Source organism: Zootoca vivipara, chromosome 8, assembly GCF_965207765.1.
Source record: "Zootoca vivipara chromosome 8, rZooViv2.hap1.1, whole genome shotgun sequence".
Classification (NCBI taxonomy): Eukaryota; Metazoa; Chordata; class Lepidosauria; order Squamata; family Lacertidae; genus Zootoca; species Zootoca vivipara.
The window spans coordinates 70,783,903-70,807,388 of NC_142591.1; the positions used below are offsets into that span (position 1 = coordinate 70,783,903).

Consider the following 23,486-nt stretch of genomic DNA (forward strand, 5'->3'; position numbering starts at 1 on the left):
CTGCACCCATTCTTCTCAAATGTTTCAGGTCGCTTTGCTAGGGTGACCTCTGCAAATGATGACAGTCCATAATAAAGCTGTTATCCCCACCTATGGGGACCTGACATTTATAATCACGTTTTATAAAGCAATTTAATTCTTTGTGCTAGCTGATTATCTTATTTCCTAATACTGGTTGAACAGCAATCAAATTATTGCTACTAAAAACAATAAAAAACCAAACTCACAGCACAATCTGATGCATGTCTATTAAGAAACCAGCTCCACTGGGGTTAAAGGTGCTCGCTACCAGGTTAAATGCAAGCTTGGAGCTTTATAGTGCTACCAGGTTAAATGCAAGCTTGGAGCTTTACAGTGCAATCATGCATGTTGAGTAAGATGTAAGTCAGGCATCCCCAAACTTCGGCCCTCCAGATGTTTTGGACTACAATCCCCATCATCCCTGACCACTGGTCTTGTTAGCTAGGGATCATGGGAGTTGTAGGCCAAAACATCTGGAGGGCCGCAGTTTGGGGATGCCTGATGTAAGTCATACGGTGACCAGTGGCATACTCCCAAGCACACAAAACTGTATTAAACCTGATCATGGGTCAGAAATTGGGCCATTTAACTTTGGACCTTGGTAACAGAGCTATTCTAATCGGGTCACACAAAGGTTACATTGCTGTTTTTCAAGAGCAGAAGTTGGTGCTTGGGCAACTGTGCACCATCTACTTCTATCTCTTCAGACTTCCAAACTGTGCTAAACAGAACAAAGGCAATTTAGTCTGGGTCATCAAACTGCTTGGTGCCAAAAGCTAGAGCAGATGTTACATTCATATGGCTTCCATGTGAATTACTTTGTGTTAGGTTGTCATCCTCCAAGCTGGAGTGTCCACAGGTACGCAAAAACACACTTAGAAAAGCCTATATCCAGCATGTCTTGTATGTGCGTCCAATATTATAATGGTATCTTGGCATATCATTTAACTATGGCTTCAAAAAAATCTTTAATTGGCATGACCAATCTAATTGAGAGCTTCAACACTCCTTGGATTTCAGCAACTACCCTCTAAAGTCTTAGATAGGGCTAGGAGACAGCAAAACATTGCATATGATGATTGGTTACTGTAAATACTGAGATGAAATAGGAAATCACACACCCTCATTTTGGTTTCCCTTGCCAGTGACTTAAAGCAGGGGTGGTAAATTCATGTTCCAAAGGCTGCAAACCCCCCCCCCCAGTAATTTACGGTGCCCCCTGAAGCCCCTCCCCAACAATTCTTTCTCTTATTAGAAGTAGTATTAGTATTATTTCATTTCTGAGTTGCTTCCCATGCGGCACCCTAAAACAATTTACAACTGTACCTGTCATGTGATCAAGGTATAATGGGATATTTAAATTGTCTAGCCTTGAATACTGGAACATCCACCTTTTAATATTGAAGTCCATCTTTTAATGCTGGGTGACATTTAAAATAGGAAAGGTATTAAAGTATGTTCCCAGCTACTTAAACATCTAAATGAAATTCAATACAGTACCAAAAAAAAAGTATATAGATTAGAACTTTTTAATTAATTCTATAAGAGTCTGTGGCTATGCATGCTGGGTATCAGTGATAGACAGATGCATAGATTTATAGTTGTGTGTCTATATATCATTAATTTAGACCCCAAAGGGGTAGTTGTGTTCCCCCCACCCCTTGAACTGCAAATGTTACCTAAAGTCTGAGCCTATCCGTTTTCCGTTCTCAGGTTCTCCAGGATCTGGACACAAATTGGATGCCTGTTTAATACCGCCTTCATTTACTGCAGAAGAAAAACAAAACAATGTGAGCCGGAGATATATATTTTAAACATCTAGAAAATATCATAAAATATAAAACGGATAATAGACTGTTCCATGGAACATGAATAAGGACGCATTCCTATACCACTTACCTTTAAGTAAGCCCCATTGAACTCTATGGTGCTTACGTGTGAATAGACATGGGTAGGATTGGGATATATATATATATATATATATATATATATATATATATATATATATATATAGGCCTATATATAAACTTACAGTCCATCATTATAAACAGTACCAAACAAATGTAAGCACAACCCCACTGTAAGCAAACTATATATTGAAAGTTTAAGGTCATGTGGCCTTTGAAATATCAAATCGAATCACAAACATAATTTCCATCTGTGGCCTGGAAAGTAAATGTTTCCAGAACTTAAGGCTCGGTGAGAAAACTGATTTAAAGTACTCCTAAACCGTTATGATATGCCATGCACATCAAGGATAATGGTTTTTAAGGATCACAAACAGACCAGAGGGAAATAATAATAATCCCGAGAATCAACTTCTTATGCATAGATTCATTAACTGTTAATAACACATTAGAAAGTGATGCATTCTGTTTTATGTTAATCAGTTGCAGTGCACAACAGCTTCATTTATGCAGTCATGTTGCCCACAGTGGTGGTGTAGCAATGCAGTCTTGTAACCTCCCCAACTCTGGGCATGCAGCTTACCTGCTGCTAGTGCCACGTGGCAGGAAGGACCCTTCAGGTGGGAACAGGCTCGGTGAATTGTAAAAATGCACAACCCACTTATTTGATTACTACAAGTGAAGCACTCAACACTGCTAGCCAATATTTTCTAGAAAAAATGCATGCAAGTATTTGGTGTACCAACTTACATAGGAGCAAATGACATTGAATCCAGTGAAATCTACTCCTGAGTAGGCATGTATAGAATTGTTTCATGAACCACTAGATTATACATTGTGGGAAACTATGGGAGAAGGGATGGGGAGTTGGGAATGTCTGAGCATAAACCTTGTTCTCTTTCCAGTATAAAACATGTTTTATTGTGAACTTGACCAGCCATTGTGATAATTACAATCCCATGCAGCAATTCCTTTGGTTCATTTCCCCTTTATTTTTTAAGCTGAAGTATACAGCCTATCTTGCATGCCTAAATATAAAATAAGTATCTCTGTCGCATGAGGAGCAAGCAGGGTTTGTCTCCTGGGCCCTAATGCCTTTGTCACCTGAGGAATGTAGGAACTTGGATGAGAAGGAGGTTGTTTCTCATCCTGCCTCACCTTTCAATAAAAGCACACTTTCATCAGCCTCATGTAGTTTGGCTGTTATTGGATAATACTACTTTGAACTGCAGTACTTATCCATACTGTTCAAAAGCTCCACCATGCAAACTATTTCTCCTTCCTGAACATGCAAAAACTCAAATGTGAACAGTGAAGGAGATGCTTGAGTTAGGTTTTGGATCTGCAGGGAGGTTTCCTAATAAACATTTCTGCATCTGTTCTCCCACCATCAGTTTGAAGAGACATATTACAGAAGCCCTATACATTCAGCCCATATGTACATCTTTCCCTGCCTATGATCTGACTTCATTCTTCATTAGGAGACATGGTCCATTCCAAGGCTATGATATATGTGCTGAGAGGGTGTCCATTTAGTTGTCATTTACAGTGCACTGAACACATTTGTTCAGAAGTAAGCACTAGAATGTCCTATGGAACTTACTCCCAGGTAAATGTCCATAGGATTGCAGGTTTACAAATTAACGCTTTCTGTCAGTAACTGATCCGTCACAGAGAGTGAAATGTAATCATTCTTGTTTTCTCAGCCACTTTTTTAATATATGTACTATTGACTTATCCATCCTGTAATCTTGCTGGGCACGTCTCACATTAAGTTTTTATGTCTCCATGTTTGACATCTATCTGTAGTTGAAGTGGAGGTGAAATTAAAGTTAGATTCCTTCAGATTACATCAGTAATAGAGGTTATTTTCAAGTGACAAAAACTGAATTACTGTATCTCAACATTTGATTTCTTTTTTTTTAAGAGAGAGAAAATAGTTGGGGCAAATGTAGTTGATAAATATACAGTACTCCTATGTATCCCGAGATGGAAGAGTATGTGTGAAACATTCTTAACTTGTCCATTCTTATATCCGTGATATATCCAAATCAAAAGTAGGGTGAAATACATGACGAGGATAGAAAACAATAATAAATAATTTATGTTGCTATTTATACTAGCATAAGCATTATATAATATATTTGTTATATAACATGGTATGAACTAGCACATTTAAATCACACTAATTTCAATCGGAGTGAATTTAGCACATGTTCAATTTCTGACTGAAATCAATGTGACATAAGTGAACAGATTGGATGTTCATTCTCTTAGTCTTTCCTCGCTTAAAGATTTGTTGTGCTTCTTACAAACTTCAGAGTTCAAGGAGAATCTTGACTGACTCATATATGCTACAGGTTAACACCACTAAGAGCTAATGGATATATTGCAGAAGATTTGCTAATAGGAAGACAGAAACACAGGAAGCTGACCTATACTGAGTCAAACCATTGGCTCAACCAGCTCAGTATTGACTGCCAGTGCCTCCCCCTCCCAGTCAAGGGACCCTTTTGCATGCAAGCCATATGCTCTGCTGCTGAGTGACAGTGCTTCCCATTCCAAATATTTGTTCCAAAGTTGCCTGGCATGGAAAATGTTGTTCCTGCTGGATGTTGAGCTGCCTCTTGAAGTACATACTCTCCAAAAGCAGGTTACAGCAAATCTATAACTTATATTAAGGCTACAATCCTAACTCAGAATCCATGCTGTTAGAGGTGGTTAAGATCCAGCAGATATCCGAGTCTGTGGGCCAGCACCAGTGATTGGCTTCCACTGCCTTGGCCACAGAAAGTGCAGCTTGGTCATTCTACTGCTGATGGAAGGCCCTAAAATACAGACAAGCTGGAACGTGTCCAGAAGAGGGCAACCAAAATGGTCAAAGGCCTGGAAACGATGCCTTATGAGGAACGGCTTAGGGAGCTGGGTATGTTTAGCCTGGAGAAGAGAAGGTTAAGGGGTGATATGATGACCATGTTCAAATATATAAAATGATGTCATATAGAGGAGGGAGAAAGGTTGTTTTCTGCTGCTCCAGAGAAGCGGGCATGGAGCAATGGATTCAAACTACAAGAAAGAAGATTCCACCTAAACATTAGGAAGAACTTCCTGACAGTAAGAGCTGATCGGCAGTGGAATTTGCTGCCAAGGAGTGTGGTGGAGTCTCCTTCTTTGGAGGTCTTTAAGCAGAGGCTTGACAGCCATCTGTCAGGAATGCTTTGATGGTGTTTCCTGCTTGGCAGGGGGTTGGACTGGATGGCCCTTGTGGTCTCTTCCAACTCTATGATTCTATGAAAATGAGACTGGGGTTGAAGTGGGGTGTTCAAGATCCTCTGGATTCTGAGGTAGTCCAGTTCCTGGAAAGGGGGACAAATCCCGTCCTCTTAAGGTTTGCTAGCTCTGGAGAGGAGGGTGACCAAGATGATCAAGGGTCTGGAAACCAAGCCTTATGAGCAACAGTTGAGGAAGTTGAGTTCCAGGCTTAGCCTGGAAAAGAGGAGACTGAGATGGTAATCATATTCAGATATCTCAAGGGCTGTCACATGCTAGATGGAGCAAACATGCTTTCTCTTGCTCCAGAGGCTAGGACCCAAACCAATGACTTCAAGAAAGGAGATTCTGAGTAAACACCAGGAAGAACTTTATTATAATAAGAGCTCTAAGACAGTGGAATGGATTCCCTCAGAAGGTGGTGGATTTTCCTTCACTGAAGGTTTTTAAGCAGAGATTGGCTGGCTATATGCCATGGATGCTTTAGCTGAGATTCCTGCATTGCAGGGGGTTAGACTAGATGGCCCTTGGGATTCCTGCCAGGTGTATGGTGCACCTAAAATTTGGATATAAGTAGCTGCCCCATCTTTTCCACAAGCAGCAGAACTCTACAATCAAGATTATTGTATCCAATTTGAATATTAAAATATGAAAAAATGATAGTAAAAACAACTAACATTAAAGAAGTAACAGGTGAAATAATTCTTTAAAACAAGCAAACCATAAAACCACTCAAATTCAGGCAGGAAAAATGTATTTAGGTATTTTCTACAAGACAACAGAGAGGGAATCATATGAACTTCTTGGACATGTCATCCCAGATATGAGACCACCACACAGAAGGCTCTGTCCCTGGTACTCACCAACCTAACTGCTTTCATCAGTATTCCAATTCCTGAGGGCTCTGGCCTTGCAACAGAATTAAGCTTCAAGAAGAATTATTGAGAAGGTAAAATAGCCAATCACCTAATAATAATAATAATAATAATAATAATAATAATAATAATAATAAATTATTTATACCCCGCCCATCTTGCTGGGTTTCCCCAGCCACTCTGGGCGGCTTCCAACAGAAAAATGAAATAAAATAATCTATTAAACATTAAAAGCCTCCCTAAACAGGGCTGCCTTCAGATGTCTTCTAAAAATCTGGTAGCTGTTTTTCTCTTTGACATCTGAGGGGAGGGCATTCCACAGGGCGGGCGCTACTACCGAGAAGGCCCTCTGCCTGGTTCCCTGCAACTTGGCTTCTCGCAACGAGGGAACCACCAGAAGGCCCTCGGTGCTGGACCTCAGTGTCCGGGCAGAATGATGGGGGTGGAGACGCTCCTTCAGGTATACTGGACCAAGGCCATTTAGGGCTTTAAAGGTCAGCACCAACACTTTGAACTGTGCTCGGAAACGTACTGGGAGACAATGCAGGTCTTTCAAGACCGGTGTTATGTGGTCTCGGAGGCTGCTCCCAGTCACCAGTTTAGCTGCCGCATTCTGGATTAGTTGTAGTTTCTGGGTCACCTTCAGAGGTAGCCCCACGTAGATCGCATTGCAGTAGTCCAAGCGGGAGATAACTAGAGCATGCACCACTCTGGCAAGACAGTCTGCAGGCAGGTAGGATCTCAGCCTGTGTACCAGACGGAGCTGATAGACAGCTGCCCTGGACACAGAATTGACCTGCGCCCCCATGGACAGCTGTGAGTCCAGGCTGCGCACCTGGTCCTTCAGGGGCACAGTTACCCCATTCAGGACCAGGGAGTCCTCTACACCTGCCCACCTCTTGTCCCCCACAAACAGTACTTCTGTCTTGTCAGGATTCAACCTCAATCTGTTAGCCGCCATCCATCCTCCAACCGCCTCCAGGCACTCACACAGGACCTTCACCGCCTTCACTGGTTCTGATTTGAAAGAAACCTTTGAAAGAAAACTACTGTACTGTCTAGTTAGTTGAGCTTCTCAAGTGTATGGCTCCTATGTTTTCTAAACAAAATAAAAATAAATTCCTTCCAGTAGCACCTTAGAGACCAACTAAGGTGCTACTAGAAGGATTTTTTATTATTATTTTGTTTCGACTACACCAGACCAACACGGCTACCTACCTGCAACTAGTCCTATGTTTTCTGTCAGAGATATTTTTATGCTGTTTTTATTTTATTTTTGAAATTATTATTATTATTATTATTATTATTATTATTATTATTATTATACATCTCATTTTATTCTTTTATTTTTTTGTGATCTGGCCAGATAACATATACTTTAGGTCACATGTTCAGCCATAAACATGTGATATTGAACTGAGTCATACTCACGAGTTAGTCATGCCCATTGATTTCAGTGGGCCTATGCTGTGTATGATCTGGTTACATACAATTCATAGTAAATAAATAAAATCACTAAGTGACACTGGGCTTGAAGGTATCTGGGTGGGATAAGAAGTTGCTGTCCCATTCTTCTTGGACAGAAAGTAAAAACAAAACAAAACGACAACGTAAAAATATGATCCTGAGACAGGCAGGAAAACAGTTCTTCTTTCTCATGGGTTGAAGACTGCCTACAAATGTGAGGCCAAGATTCGGTACTAGCACTAGTGCGTGCTAGTAAAGACCATGTCAAGGCAAGCACAGCATGAATAATTGGGGTAGAGATTCCAACACCTTTCTGTGCTTTAACTTAGTGCTAGGGACAGGAGATAGGGGTAGCCCTTAGTTAAAGAAACAGCAACAACATGTAGATATAGCACAGATAATTTCTCTGGGCTTTATTTTTCTTCCCTTTCACTTCTTAGCTAGCTATTCTGGACTATGCTTTGGTGTGGATAGGATACATCGTCCTTGAAATGCAGATTCTTGATGACCTTGTCAAATCCCAAGGCTTTCAGTAGCACCTATATGTAGATGTCACTATGCTATGCCCTCATGGATCTCTCTCCTTCTGACCAGCCCAACATCCATATTATTTGCTTATATTATAGCCACATAAGGGTGCTCTACAAATTAACAAACATATACCGCACAAATGTTTATTACAATCAGTATAGCCCAAGTTCTGAATAATGGGCTGCCCATAGGTTTGTAGACAACAATAATTGCATGCGTTTGGAATCCGTATTCTGAATGACTCTTACAAAATGGAATGGCTGACTGAACAAAATGTTGAATTAGAGCTAAAATTAACGTTTCATTGGTCTTTGCAATTGTAAGTACATGGAAGTTTCAAACTAATCCCCTCCCCCTTTTTAAAGCATGGTTAATGCCCATTTATCATATGTGGCACTGAATAGCTAACTAATCACTGTTTACAAAGTATTAAATGGTACAGCATTTTACTAAAATAAATTTTCTGCATGAAGGTTTATATATGTTGCTAATTTGCTGGTAAAATTAGAACTGCCTGCCTATAGCTATTTTTGGCTTAAAATGCAATGGGCCATCTCACTGTTACATTCTGAACGGTATCTAGCAATCTATTGGCACCAAGTATATGCTTAGGATTAAAGGCAGAAGGAGGTACCTAATCACAGTAGTAGTAAGAGTAGTTATGGATGACCTTATCCAGTTCAGCACATCAAGTATGGATGTTAGTAGCAATGGCATCAGGTGAAAATGTTAAATGTTGCATTAACATGACTTTTAGTTTTAGTAGCAAGTTGATGAAGCCCATTCTCAATTCATTTGTTGTTTCCTTGTGAAAAAGAAATGATTTGTTTATATTATCCTGTTTCGTGTTTCAAAATTGTTCCAGCCAACTCTTTTGGTTATGCAGAACCTTGAAAGCTAGTATCTATTTGTACCCTCCTCCATCCATGTACCAAAAGGAATGAAATAGTAGCAAAGGGTGAAACTTTTTTTCTTTCCTCACTACCATTCTGCAATTTTTACATCTTTCTTCTTTTCTTCCCCCAATTTATTGCATACCCCCAAATAGAGAACCAGTCTGCCCAATGGTCCTTTAGACAACTGTATTTTATAGATTAAATCACCAATACTACAAACTGATTTTAAAAGAACCCATGGCTCCACTGAAGTGCAAGGTCTGAAATTAATATTGGGAAAGTTGGGAAAGGCTACAAAACAAAGAGCTCCAACCAGTCCGGGCAGAAAATATGTGGACCATTGATCTGTATCAATAATTCCAGGTGCTCATAGTAAAAAATAGGCCTACTTTATTTTTCCTTTATAACAAAAAGTTGAATGGGCTTGGCTATGTAGGATACCTGATGCAGAAATTCCTTTGAATGTTCTCCCCATACTAAGTACGTGAAACCAATTCCAATACAGTTTTTGCATATGAACAACACAAACAAAATCTGCCCAAGGCGCACACAAAATTCAACAAACTTCAATTTATCAATGAAGAACACTTGACCTTAGTCAAAAGCCTGAGAAGTGAATAAGAAACTCAGAGTGTACACATTTTATGCATATAGATCATATTAAAATGTTTCAAAAGTGGTTCTACTCTGAAAAGTGACTTCAATGGCATACAGTTGATATTCTGCTTTTTCCAAGTAATTTCTGCTGGCTTCAGGTGCTAAAGTTAAATATATTGATAAACCTTTCCTTTCACCTTCAGAATTTTGAGCACATTTGACACAGAATGTTTACCTGCTAATGTTATGTCTACTTTTACTCTTCATAAGGGTAGAAGTAGAGCCATGGTTTATCCCTAATTTGCGGGCATCTGTGCTTACAGAAACTCATTGCTTAAGGCCAGCCAACTGGCTAAGTCAAACCTGAATCTTCACATGGCACTTCCTTAATAGGGACTGATCAGTCATGTGGCTCAGAGAATGGTCTGAAAGTATTTGGATGCAATTCCGTCACTGAGGCTAAACATATCTGGCCCTGTAAAACATGCAGTGACTAAATGGCAGATTGTGATCACACCATTTGCCACCAGCAATGGATCATATTCACCAGGTTGCTTGTGGATCCCCTACTATCACCACTGGTGATTGGTGCAGATTAGAAAAGACCTAGAAACAACCTGAAGACAGATTGTCCATGGACCTGGTTAAACATTGCAATAAATTCCCGCGCTACATTTTTGTACATTGGTAGAAATCCATTTTTAAAAAATCCAAGAAAAAATAGTTAAGCTTGAAAGGGGGGGTTCAAGAAGCCTCCTCTGTTAGCTCATTGCTGGTTACTGAATAACACTTGTTGTTGTTGTTTTCTTCAGGCACACGAGATGCTGGACTTAAGGCATCTTGCAACCATTTTGATTGGCCTCCAATCACCATCACTTAGCCTAATCTCTTGCTATATGGCATCAACACAAAGGCAAATCAGAGTGAGGAAGGCTAGTGGGCAAGAAATAACTCCTTGTTTGCAGCCCATCCCCATTGCTGAAATTTATTCCAACTCTGCAGCCTACAGACAGATTGATGAAGTTGAGGTAGGGGGTCACAATTTGGGTCAACTTTTTAATGTGCAGTTCATTGTGTTTTGTTGAAAGTATATAGGACTTTAGCACTATGAGCAGGGGAAAAATCAGTTTAGGAAGGAGTAAAGTTCATTTTATAATATTTTACCATTTTCTTCTTCAGGCTAGAAAATGAGCATCTGTTTCTGACTAGTTGTCATACCTAGTTCATTCTCTAATCCAGAACCCCCACAACCCTTCCCCCCCCCCGGAACATAAATGGTTATTATATCTAGTTTATTATAGCTTTCATGCATTAATCTGAATTAATATTATATTAGTAAAAAATTTCATTATTCCTTTTCAATCAACTGTAGAAGGCCATTGTCCTAAGCACTCATTTGGGAATCAGTCGCTGCAAATTTAGTTGAGGTTACTACTGATAATACTGTACATGTTTATCTGAGAAGACATGTTTAGGGATTGCATGGATGAGTGCACATATTAATTTAACTTCAAGTAAAAGCCTAATGCTAGAAAAAGAGGGGGAAACACTTGTAGAACTTTAAAATTTAAATTTGGAATATTCACATTTGCATAAAGTCACTTCAGAGTACAATTACACTTTCACGTTCACCATGCAGACTATAGAATACATATTTAATACAGTTAAGTGCTTAGATATATGTGAACAATATTGAAAACACACACAAACAACACAGACAGCACAAACTTCACTCTTGCACTAGAAAAAGTAACAAAAAGGAGTACACTCACAGATAGAAAACTTGTTGCTGTTGTCTTTCCCTGGAAACAATTTAAATCCTCTAGATTTAAAATCTATGGCCTTTTTCACTAGTTAAGAAAACAAACAAAAACACATATCAGATAATACAGTCTAACAAGAGTTCATTTCAATTGACAGTTCTTTTTATCATGGAGGTGCAAATTAAGCATAATTGTCTTCAACAATATTGTGTACCCATAGAGAGAGAGAAAGAACAGAGTTCATTTTTTTTTACACAAAAGGCAGTATTTATATTATATAAACGTATTACAGGAACAAACAAAAAATAGGCATGACATTTCTTTTTCCTGTAGTGAGTGTATGATGCCTCTTATGCAAAATTCTAAAACAGATTTAAATATTCCAGTTTCCATGTTCCACAACTGGTTTTGTGTAACTTTATTATACCATTATGGAACCTGGAAAGCCAGAAATTTAATAGAGGTTCACAATAGTGTTTCCAAATCCCTGTCTCATTTAATGGGTATTTATTTCCCTTATTAAGTACCTGCTGTGATATTGTCTATGCTTTTAAAACACAAAATTGGAACACCTCCCATCCTGGAGCACAGTTTTGTATGGGCTCGAAATACATTCAGGAGGACACACAAGAAAGCCATGATCATTCCTAGAAATATTTTCTGACAGTGGTGTGAGTAAAGCAATGACAATATTGAATGAATCAATATGAGGTTAGTTAATCTACCCCCCTCTCTTTCTCTTCCCTCTTCCATCAATCTATCTATCTCTGCTCATTTAAGTTTAAGATCTGTAAAGTAACTTTGAACTTTGATGTGGCCAGAAAATGAAAATTGCATCATTAGTAAAATGGTCACAAAATTGGATCATGTAAGGATGGAAAGATAACCTACTTCCAACCTATCTGTAGGGCAATCAGTTTCAGTATATTAAACTCTCAAAAGCCCATCATAGTAGACCAAAAAACCAAGGAGACTGTATCTGTTTTTTTGTGTGTGTTTTTTTACATTATGACTTGTAACAAAATGAATTATCTGAATAGTCCCTGTATGTTATCAGATTTCAGATTAGCACATCCTTGCAAATTTGCCCCAAGGAAGGATGAGTTAGGATACAGGAAGATGCAGTCTAAGATATGTCAGAACAAGTGATGTTTCATTAGGTGGTGAAGTCAACCTCGACTGATATCAGCTCAGATGGGATGGGCTTTCTGTTCACCTATTGGCATGTAAGACTGCAATCCTAACTGCACTTCCTTCCTTAATAAGCTTGTGCTACATATTAACTATTAAAATTGCAGGACCTCTATACTATACTATGCTATATCTAGTTACTCTGCCTAAGAAACCGCTGGCTGCTAGCTTGTGAGGAAAGCTTCAAACAGGCATGATATTTAGTGATGACACAACATAGCACCAGTCTTGCATACATATGGGGATCTTGAGTTTTAGGTCACTGTGTGGAAATATTGACCTAGAATCACCCTATGGTTATCTTTAGAAGAGTTTTCTGTAAGTATAGGACATGTCCCACTATTTTGTAAATGCTGGAAGAGAGAGAGAGAGAAACTACAATGCAATTCAAATTATTTTTCAAACAGCCCAATCCTGCTGAGTTTAATGGGGCATGCTTCCACATATGAATAAACAAGATTCTCAAAACAACAACAGAAATAACCATTTCGTTGTCATAAAAGCAGCTTATGTTTAATGCTAACTCACAGTCTGTTATATCATTTACTAGAACAGACTTCCCAGGTGCCATATGTCATCTGATAAGCATCATTATGGCATCAGTAATGAATAACATTAAAAATGTGATTCTCCACTGTCTCTAATTGCATTTTAGTCTCTAATTGTGTTTTATTTACCTGTTTAAAAATATAGCTAGTTTTAGTTTCTAAATTCTCCTCCAAAAATCCATCCTTTTTCTAAATTTTTGCATATAATACATTTTTATCATTTCTATCTTTCTTTTTAAAGTATATCATTTTGCAGCTGCTATGAAATAGCAGTAATGTAAAGAATATGAAAGGAAGAGACAAAAGGATAACAGGAAAGGAAGAAAAAGATAAAAATGACAGAAGCAAAATAGTAGAGATGATTGCTTATTAATATAAATGGACATGAATCCGCCAAGTTGGTTTCGATTGGCAAGTTAAGTATGTGCCCAAAATGAAATTCTATGTACATTTACTTTGGAGCAAACCCCAATGAGCACAGGGAAATTTACTTCCAGCCAATTAGATATGTAGGATTCTGCTGCACACTTGAAATCAATGTGGTTCAATAATGCTTGACATTGGTTGGATCATGCCGCAAGTTTAGATTACACGTATTTGCTTTCAATAATATGTAAATATTTGGAATTCAACAATGCAAAAAGAGAGAATTATATACTGAGCATATCTGTATAAAACCACTGTATGATTAAAATAATAGAGTAAGGTTTCGTTTTGAAGTAAATGGGAGAAAGAAAAAGAATAGATTGTGGCAGGAAGCCCAGAGAATGCATAAAACCCCAAGCATAGTTCAATAAGTATTATTTTTCAAGTCTCCTGAGGTAGGAGAGGGGGAAATCCTTTTTCTATATTTCAATTGTGTTTAATATATAATAATAACTAATTGAAGAAAGACCTCACATTTTAAGAAAGAGAACCATTTGAGTAATTTCACAGTTTAAGGTGATCATGTTAATTAGTTTTCAAAGGCAAAACACTTCTAAAGCTCCCTGCCCTATGAAAATGGACAGTTCAGAACTGTTATAAAGAAAGCCAAATAATAAAATCTCACTCTCCACCCTGCAATTCCAGAGTATAATGATGCTAGTTGCTGCAATAATTATGTGGCTTTATGTAGAGACAGCATGGACAGAATAATGAAGTATGGAAGTGGATGAAAGCTTTGATTGAAAATATTAAGTGACATTAATGGTTTTGTATAGTAGTCCATAAAAAATAGGCTTGGGTTTTGTGGATTTTACACACACACACATACACACACACACACACTGACAGGAGCAGGTGTTTGGAGTGGGTCAGCAATAAATCACACAGAGTAAGTGACATTAACTCTTTATTAGATGAAACAAAGTCCACTCAGAAGTGCGGGGTCTAATGAGCACAGCAAATCTACCCAGGAGATCTTGCCCCTGTGAGGAAGTTGTGGAGTCAAGAATATCTGCCTTCCCACAGCTGCCTAAGTCTCCGCCTCCCCCCCCCCGTGTCTTTCCTAAGCAATCTAATTTGCCTGTCTTTGCTGCTCCCTCTTTATACCTCTTCTGGTTCTGGAAGACCAGGGCAGGGAGCTTGTCACGGCAGGAGTGGGAGACTCCCTGGCTTCTTCAACAGCCTTACTCCTCTCTGTCTCTTGAACTCCCTCATCTCCTGCTTCCACTGCTGCTTCTGATTCTGGAATCCTCTCTACCGCAGACTCTCCCTGCTCACTAAGCCCTGTTACCTCTTCAGCTTCTGACACCTCCTCCTTCCAGGCTTCTCCCTCTTCTGCCTCTGATTGTCATTCCACCACCAATCCCCAGGCTCTGAGTTCTCCAGCTTGTTCTTCCCACCATTCCTCTGTGTCCAGCCAGTCCACCACACACACACACACACACAATTTATATGTCCTACAGTGACTCAAACCATTAGCTTATCTAACCCCATAGAATCCACCATGACTGGAAGCTGCTCTTCAGGGTTTCAGACTCAGGCTCATTTCCAGGCCTGACTGGAGATGCCCGAGATTGAAACTGGGAACACTGGCATGAAAGGCATGTGCTCTACCACAGACAGTACTGGAGTCATTCCCTCTAGTACTGTGGTACCTTGGTTCTCAAACTTAATCCATTTCAGAAGTCCATTCCAAAACCAAAGCGTTCCAAAACCAAGGTGCGCTTTCCCATAGAAAGTCATGCAAAATAGATTAATCCATTCCAGACTTTTGAAAACCCCTAAAACAGCAATTTAACATGAATTTTACTATCTAATGGGACCACTGATCCATAAAATGAAAGCAATAAACAATCACACAATCAATCAATCAGTAGCTGAAGAGCCGCAAAAATGCAAAATAAATTGCAGAAACAGACAGACTTCAGTGTAACACTCAAAATGGAATTGTGACACTCAAATCGGAAGTGAAACACTAAAAACGGAGCACATTCAGCTTCCAAAAAAAGTTCGCAAACCGGAACACTTACTTCGGGGTTTGCAGTGTTTGGGTTCCACGTTGTTTGAGTACCAAGGCATTTGAGAACCAAGGTGCATGTGTGTGTGTAATATAAGAGGGAAAAGAAGATATGATGTGCTGCGCATCATACAGTATATGTTCTGCACTTTTTCCAACCAAAATTGCTTCATTACATGGCAATATGTTTAACACCACATTTTGCTTGAGCTCTACTGGTTGCTTGAATAAATATCTTTTCGGTCTGGCTTACAATGTGCACATGATGTGATCTATCTCCCAATGTAAATGGACACTAGATGGTGATGTTTCAGAACAGATTAGTAGTTTTCAGTACCTAGGGTTGACATTCCATCCTACAATGTCATGTACCACTCATAGATCTGCTGCCTTTCAGGAAGCACAAGTCAGTCTGTCTGCCGTTCAGTGTTACTTCTTCACCAAAAGGGGCCAGTACCACCTGTCATTAAAGCATTTAATGCCAAGACAGTTGCCCAATTCCTGTATGCCTCCACTATCTGGAGTAGAGGACTAACATCTGAGCTTGGCTAAATTTATCAGGGCCCTTCTCCAAACCCCCAGATGTTCCAAATTCAGTCATACTGTTAGAAACTGGGAAATGCCCTCTACTGACAAGGTCTTAAGGTCAGTGTTTTTTAAACTGAGTACATGGTTTGTCCTGCACTCATCTCAGGATGTGTATATCAGCTGTTGTCCAAGCTTAATGCCCCCAAAGCTGCTTCAATTGGTTTTTCCTGAGCCCTTCTCCTACATATGGGTTTATGACACTGCTCTTAAATCAGTAAAACAAAGACTGTGGGATATTGCCTTCTGTGATATGCAGGCCTGTTCATACCTGTTCACCAAGTACCATGAGGTATACAGTATATCAGTTACAGGTAGGTAGCCGTGTTGGTCTGAGTCGAAGCAAAATAGAAAAAAAAATACTTCAGTAGCACCTTAAAGACCAACTAAGTTTTTATTTTGGTATGAGCTTTCGTGTGCATGCACACTTCTTCAGATACACTTGAAACAGAAGTGTCAGACCCTTATATATATATACAGAGGGTGGTGGGGGTGGGTGGGAATGGGTGATGGGCTGATGGGAGTGGTAAACCTGTAGATGGCTGTTAACGACTGCTGATGACTGCAATTAGTCCGGGGGGGGGGACGATTTTGTTTTCCAATTCCCATCTGGCTCCCTGATCTCAACAAAACTTGCATTTGACATTTTAATTTTGGTTAATTTAACTTCTTTATTTTTAGATTTCATAGAGATTTTATTTCCACTTAAGATGTATAAAAACGGTTATAAATTGTTATATAAACAAGAAAACTAGGATTTATACCAGTTCCACTAAAATGATGGACAATTCTCACATATTTTATCCATTATCATACACATTACTATATGCATAATATTATGCAAATATACAGGATATGTAAAGTAACTAGCACATAATTATATACATAGGACAACTGTTTAAAAATAGTTATCTGTTAATACTGCAGATATATAGCACCTCATGAGGCTTGACTCTAAGGTGTATTATACAAATCGTATATGTATTTTGGGCTTTAATTTTGCATACAGTTAGACTTTTTTAAAAAACAAAAAACAAAAAACACCCTGACAATGGCTTGAATTTATGTGGCCACTTGATGCAAGAGGTATGTTGAGATAGGCAAAGCTGGATTAGGTCAGAACCACAAAATTCCATATGTAAATCTTATTAAAATGTGTGTGTGTGTGTGTGTGTGTGTGTGTGTAAGTAAGTAAGTAAGTAACAAAAAATATCAAGCCATGTACCCCATACCCCACAGGATAGCATCTCTGAAATTATCATATAGTTACAATCCGTAATTAAAATTTATTTTCACGGGGCAGTCTATTACAATGCTTGACCATGTATTGATCCAATTATATCTCTCCCATTACTTTTTTTTATAAAAAAATAGCAAATAAATAAATAACATTCTAAATATAATGCACAAAATATTCTGTAACATGGCTCAGATGAAAACTAATCCAAATCTGTTTAATACAGCTAGAATCATGCTACACATTATTATTTTTCTCCCTATACTGATTTGGGTAATACTCAGCTCTTCTTATGAATCAAGCATATTTAAATTTGATGTAGAACTTTGTAATATACGTTTCCTCTTTCTTTTCTTCTTTATTTATTCTTTATTCTTTCCTTGTATTTTCTCTTTTTTCTCTTTTAGATTAGTGTAATTTTTATTGAATCTTATGCAGAAAATATTCGAAAAAACTGATTATTAAAAATGCACCTCTTTACTCAGGATATTTGTTTTAAATTAAGATTAAGATTGCTATTTTTGAGATATTTTTTGGGATTGTAAACCTCCCCTCTACCAGGCAGGACTAAATGGTGAAGGGCAGTCTATAAGTAAAACAAAAACAAAAAACCCAGTAAACAGATGGAGAAAACATGCTGGTCCCCATGCCCCCCATGTGATAACTTTTGTAGAAATTTGCATGTCGAAATAGTTGTGTGGGCAAATGAGGCTAAGGAAAGTTAGGACTGAGAAGAAGGAAAACAGTTCAAAAACAGTAGCACCCATGGAAATAAAAGGCACCAAAAATGAACAACCAGTTACATATTTCAGCAAGTATATCTCCTGGTATCAAATATGCTATTTTTAAAAAAAGTGATATATTTGGAAAAACTTTATAATGCCCGTCTATAAATCCTGGTACAGCATCAAACCTTTTTTTTTTTTTAAACAGAATAGTTGATGCTGCTTTCTCTGCTGGCTAGGGCAAGTAGCATTTAAGGAGCATTTCATCCTCTGCCTTGTACAGTAAGTAGTACTCATCCCTTTCTTGATTTCATACAGAAAGAAACTGATCAATGGCTAGCAATAAAACAGACCAAAAAGAGGGAAGAATGAGAACTCTTGCTTTGCTTGTCATCTTTCTTTAAGAAACGGAAGGGCATCACATTTGTCACATTGCACCAGTTCAGCAGTCCATTTAATCCTATTTTGTCTCTGTGCAAGGTTATACACATGTAATTATCAAGAATTCTGCACACAAGAATTCTCTTCCTAATCCTATCAGCGTGTGGTTGCTCCGAGCATGAATGTTTTCTCTGTGTTTGTTTCTATAATTTTATCTATTTCTAGAGGAAGAGAAAAAGAATACAGCTGCATTTTCGTATTTAAGACTTCCAAAACACCAGAGGCATAGCGGGCGGGGGTGGGCAGTAGGGAGGTCGTTGCCCTGGGCACAGTTTTTTTTTTGAGGGGGAGGATACACATCCCTCACAACACCCTGCCCTGTAAGCTGCTACATCCTTCTCATGGTGCTCTGTAGGAGGACACCATGAGAAAGACACAACAGCTCCCAGCTCCCAGAAAGCCCAGCAGTGCTTTGAGCCCTGTCCTGTTGTGTCCTTCTCACACCACCCTCCAGCTGGAAGGCACCGTAAAAAGGATGCAACAACTCGCGGTGCCCTATGAGCCCAGCACCATTTTTGCAAGTCTCACGAAGTGATGCCAGGCTCATAGGGCGCCGTGAGTGTGCCCCTCAAAGCAGGGCACCGTCACCCACGTCAGCTGGCTGTGGTCTCCACTGGGCCAGTTGGTGCAGTGAGACCCCTCTTTGCTCCAGTGGCTGGGGGTCATTCCAGTGGTGCACTACATCCATCCACCCAAGCACTAGCAGGGAACGCTCTGTCACTGCTTAACACATGCATGTTGTCCCTAGAAATTCCTTTACTTCTTAATGACTGTGGCGTTCACACAGAGCCCCTGGTCGTTCCACGGACTATTGACCCTGCACCACCACGTCTATTCTCTTCCATGGCCACCAACCAGGTTTCCCCGGTAATATATTCAGACTCAGTCAGGTTGTAATGTATTAACAAAGATTCCAGTTTATTGTGAACGCAAACAAGTTTTCAATACTTTGAAACACTGTAAACTCTCTCCCCTCTGTCTCTAACTCACTCTGACTCCTATGCCTTCCAGCCACAAGAAACCAACCGAACTAACTGTCTCTCTAATTCCAACTGTCTTCCCCACTGTCTAAACTTCTGGCTAAGCCTTTTAAGAGCAGGTAGGCCCCGCCTCTGGGCATTTCTATTGGTCTACCTATTAACCCTTTCTCTCCCCCTGTACAGACATTTTCAAAAGAACGGGCAAACACCACAATGACACATGTGTAAAATGCTGTGGCAATGCTCTACGTAGTTCTAATCAACAGTCACTAGTTTCTGATCTCTTGTTTATGCACCAGGTGTCAATATGATAAAAGTGATGGGCTTGGACCAAGGAAACTCAAGCCTGAATCCCTGTTTCGTCAATCACTCTCCCTCGAGCTAACCTACTTCACAGGATTGGTGTGAGGCTAAAAAATTGGAACAATTTCAATCTACACGATCTTTCAGAATGGAAAGGATGCAAACGAAACAATCTAATCTAAATGCACACAGTATTAATATACGAGTTTGCCTCACGGCCAGTATCAACACAACCAACATACAGCACAAATGTGTTCTGGGGCTACATTATCATTTTATATAGTAAAAGCATTAAATAAATAATTTGGGTTGTATCCAGGGGTGTCCATGCGTAAGTAGAATGGACTTCTTGCACAGCAGGACTCACCCTTCATCTCCTCCCCATCTTTAGCATCTTATTAACCATATAAATAATTCCCTTACTTTCTTCAGGGTCCAACTATGCTGCAATTGTAAGGCCACAGATTATGGCCCAGAGCAGAGAGAGCCTTCGGATGTCATTGGATTATAAATCCCATCCTTCCTGACCACTGAACATGCTGGCTGAGGCTGATGAGAGTCAGAGTCCAAGAACATTTGGAGGGCACCTAAAAAATAATTCCCAATACTGAAGAGAATGGGGAAAATACAATCCTGCATATTGTACCCTGCAATAATTTTGATAAAGGGGCAGAGCTTTTTCTTCCAGCCAGAACTCACCGTTACCCATTATAATAGAACAAGGGAGGCATTCATGGCGAGTTCCGGCAGCTCCTTTTCTAGAAAAATAGTATTGTAAAGGGCAGTATATAAATTGAATAAATAATAATCATACATAATAGCCCTTCAGAAGTTTGTGAATTGTCATTGAGTGTTTTGTTTTGTTTTTCATTTGGTTGCATGTATTTTATTTTTTATTTTTTAAAAAATGGCATCCAACATTGCACTGGAAAGTGTGTGTGTGTGTGTGTGTGTGTGTGTGTGTGTGTTACATTTAAACTTGATTGCGGTATAATGAAACAAAACCTTTGATATTGTTTGGAAGGTGCCTACATTGCCAGGAGAGACAACTGTGAAAGTGCTCTGTGCAGGGATCAACAGTCAGGACCCACCATATGCTTACACTGAAAGAACGTTCCAGCTATCATTGACATGCATCCACTGGGATGGAAACCCCTGTGGCAAAAATCTGTTAAGGAATTAAGCTAACAGATAAGTTAAAGGGGGGGGGATTTAGCAGAACCAGTGTAACAGAATTATTACTCAGCCCAAAAAAACAGAGGCAAATATGTGCCTGCATATTGTACTATAAGAGAATGACCATAGAGTTGTGGGCATGACACAATCAATGTCTCCCACTCAAAGTCCAGCAGCCAGGTCTCTAAATACACGTATGCTAACATTTTCAGATTATAAACCTGCATACTTTTCTTTTATAAAACAACACAATGCTACATACTTTCAATCAGTAAAATCAGCACATAAGATGCAGCAGCTAAAACAAGAATCTTGAAAATAAAAGAGAGCAGGAATGTAGAAATTCCACAGAAGATAAAGAAAAAGTTGCAAATATATGGTACCACCAAAGCTAAATGTCTAGACAGAGGTGACAGGAAGCCATAAACTTCTTAAAATTAAAGGCACAGAAATGGCAGTAGTTAATGGTCAGAAAAAGGCATATCGCACAAGCATTTTTCATTGGTATAAAGCTGTTGAAGAACTCCATCCTCTAGAACTGTTCTCTATCTGCTCATTGAATAGTACACCATTTGGCATTATTATATATTTACATACATACATACACATTCCACTTTCATAGGGTTGGATCCAGAGTTAAGCACAAGTAATGGGGATGAAGGAAGCTGATTTCCCCGCTACTAAGTCCCAAGGCAGACTTCCACACTCCAAACTGTTCTTCAAGTGGGCTGGGTTTGTGCAACAGGAAGAATGCAGTTCCCCCAAGAATCAGGCAAAGGCAACTTCTACAAGTTGGACTTTTGCTAGTGGAAAGCGCCTCTGCACGATTTGGGGCCATCCCCTTTCCCTATATGCCCTCTGGTCCACAGCCCACCCCATCCAGCAGGGTCCCCTGAACCCAGTGAGCATTTTTGGTTGGCTAGACGGGACTGTTCCTGGGAAAACAGAGTGGCAAAGTCAACTTCCACCAGCCCCATCACCCATGTTTAACTTTGGATCCAACCCATTAAGATATGGATTATTCTACTGGGGAAAGGGACTTCTCAGTAGTAGTGCCATGACTATGGCATGCATTTCCCAGGAAGGTGTATTGGGTTCAATTTCAGTGCCTGCCAAATGGTTTCTGTTTTTTGTTTTCTTTTAAATTTCTCAGGACTTTTAATTTGACCTGTTTATATCTCTGCTAATGACTTTATGCTGCTTGCAAACTATTGTTTTAGGATGTTAATTGCTGCATTTTTACTTTCTTTTATAGGCTGTCCTAATAATTTATTTTGAAAAACAAGGTAAAAATATGTTCAAAAGATTTCAAATTATGGGATCATTCCCATAGAACCTATTTTTAGATCAGGCTGTACCATTTCCTTTAGTTAAAAATTAAATATTTTACCTTTGCTATTTTACATTTAAAATAATGCATATTTAACTTAAATGGCACTGCACTTAATATTATGATTCTTGAAATAATCTTAAGAATAATGAAGCAATTTCTGAGTTGTTCAGTTCTATGGTCTGTTCTTTGCTTCCTTCATTAAGGAGCATATCGGGGCAAATTAAAACTGCCGTAAGTTTATATTGCAAACTGAACAGCATTATGTTATTGCCATTTACATTTTAGCATCTCTTACTCTGCCAAATTTACAAAAGTATGATATAATTTGAAATCGACCCTATTTGCTTGAACAGAGTCAGTTTCCCCAATAGGGCTGTCATATGGTATCCACTTCATGGCAGTGGCTTGTCTGTACAATAAGCTAATTTTCTATGGCCTTGATGTCGAAGCTGTCTTCCTCCAATATGAGCATCTCTCCTACTTTTTAGACGGACACCTGCATTTCTGGACACAAATCCAGAATCCCAGTTGCATTTAGTACTCCATTTCCTAGACCCTGAATGCTGATCTCATCACATTTTTCTTTCATAATCTAACCTTTCCTACCCTTTCATTTAGGGAATCGGGGGACAGGAGTGGGGGAGAATTAGTGTAGGCAACACATCTATGGCTGTAGACTAAATGGGCACAAGAAAAATAACATCCAATACCTCTATGTGTAACAACTGCAAGCTCTTTAGGTCTTTCTATCTGCTCAGCATTTCTTGGTCGTCTTCTTGTACTTTGGGTAATTGCTGGTTGAAGGGACAGCGACTCCTTGGAAGTGGTGAGTTCCAGATCTGATTTTCTGAGATTCACAGCTTGGACTCGCTGCTCTTCGGAAACTCTAGGGCTGGTGACAGTAGTAACACTGGATACAGTAACATCATCAGATGTGCTAGCAACCGTAATACCACCAGCAGTTGCCGCAATATCCTCCTCTAACTCACCAGTGCAGGCAGTTTGGGTCAAAGTGGAAGAAGAAGAACCTGTGGGACACACAGTAGCACTGGATGCTAACTTTTTTCTTTGGAATTGTGTATTCTTTTCTTTTCTTTCTTTTTTTGCTCAGTTTAATCAGATAAAATGTCCCTCTGTTTGCCACATTAAAGACACTGGCAAGAGGCAACTCAATTGCTGTTTACTTAAAATAACATC

General features: G+C 39.2%; 1 protein-coding gene across 3 annotated transcripts in view; it reads right to left on the bottom strand.

Moving 5' to 3' along the window:
- CSMD3 (CUB and Sushi multiple domains 3) overlaps positions 1-23,486 on the bottom strand; it is a 567,595-nt gene that overhangs the window by 289,770 nt on the left and 254,339 nt on the right. For 2 of the 3 annotated variants that reach the window (XM_088675844.1, XM_060277658.2), the window contains exons 7-9: positions 23,000-23,317; positions 11,337-11,414; positions 1,701-1,788 (exon numbers count right to left, since the gene is read on the bottom strand). In XM_088675844.1, coding sequence (XP_088531970.1) covers positions 1,701-1,788; positions 11,337-11,414; positions 23,000-23,317 — 484 coding nt within the window. The remainder of the gene's footprint in view (positions 1-1,700; positions 1,789-11,336; positions 11,415-22,999; positions 23,318-23,486) is intronic. The other variant, XM_088675845.1, reaches the window with a different exon arrangement.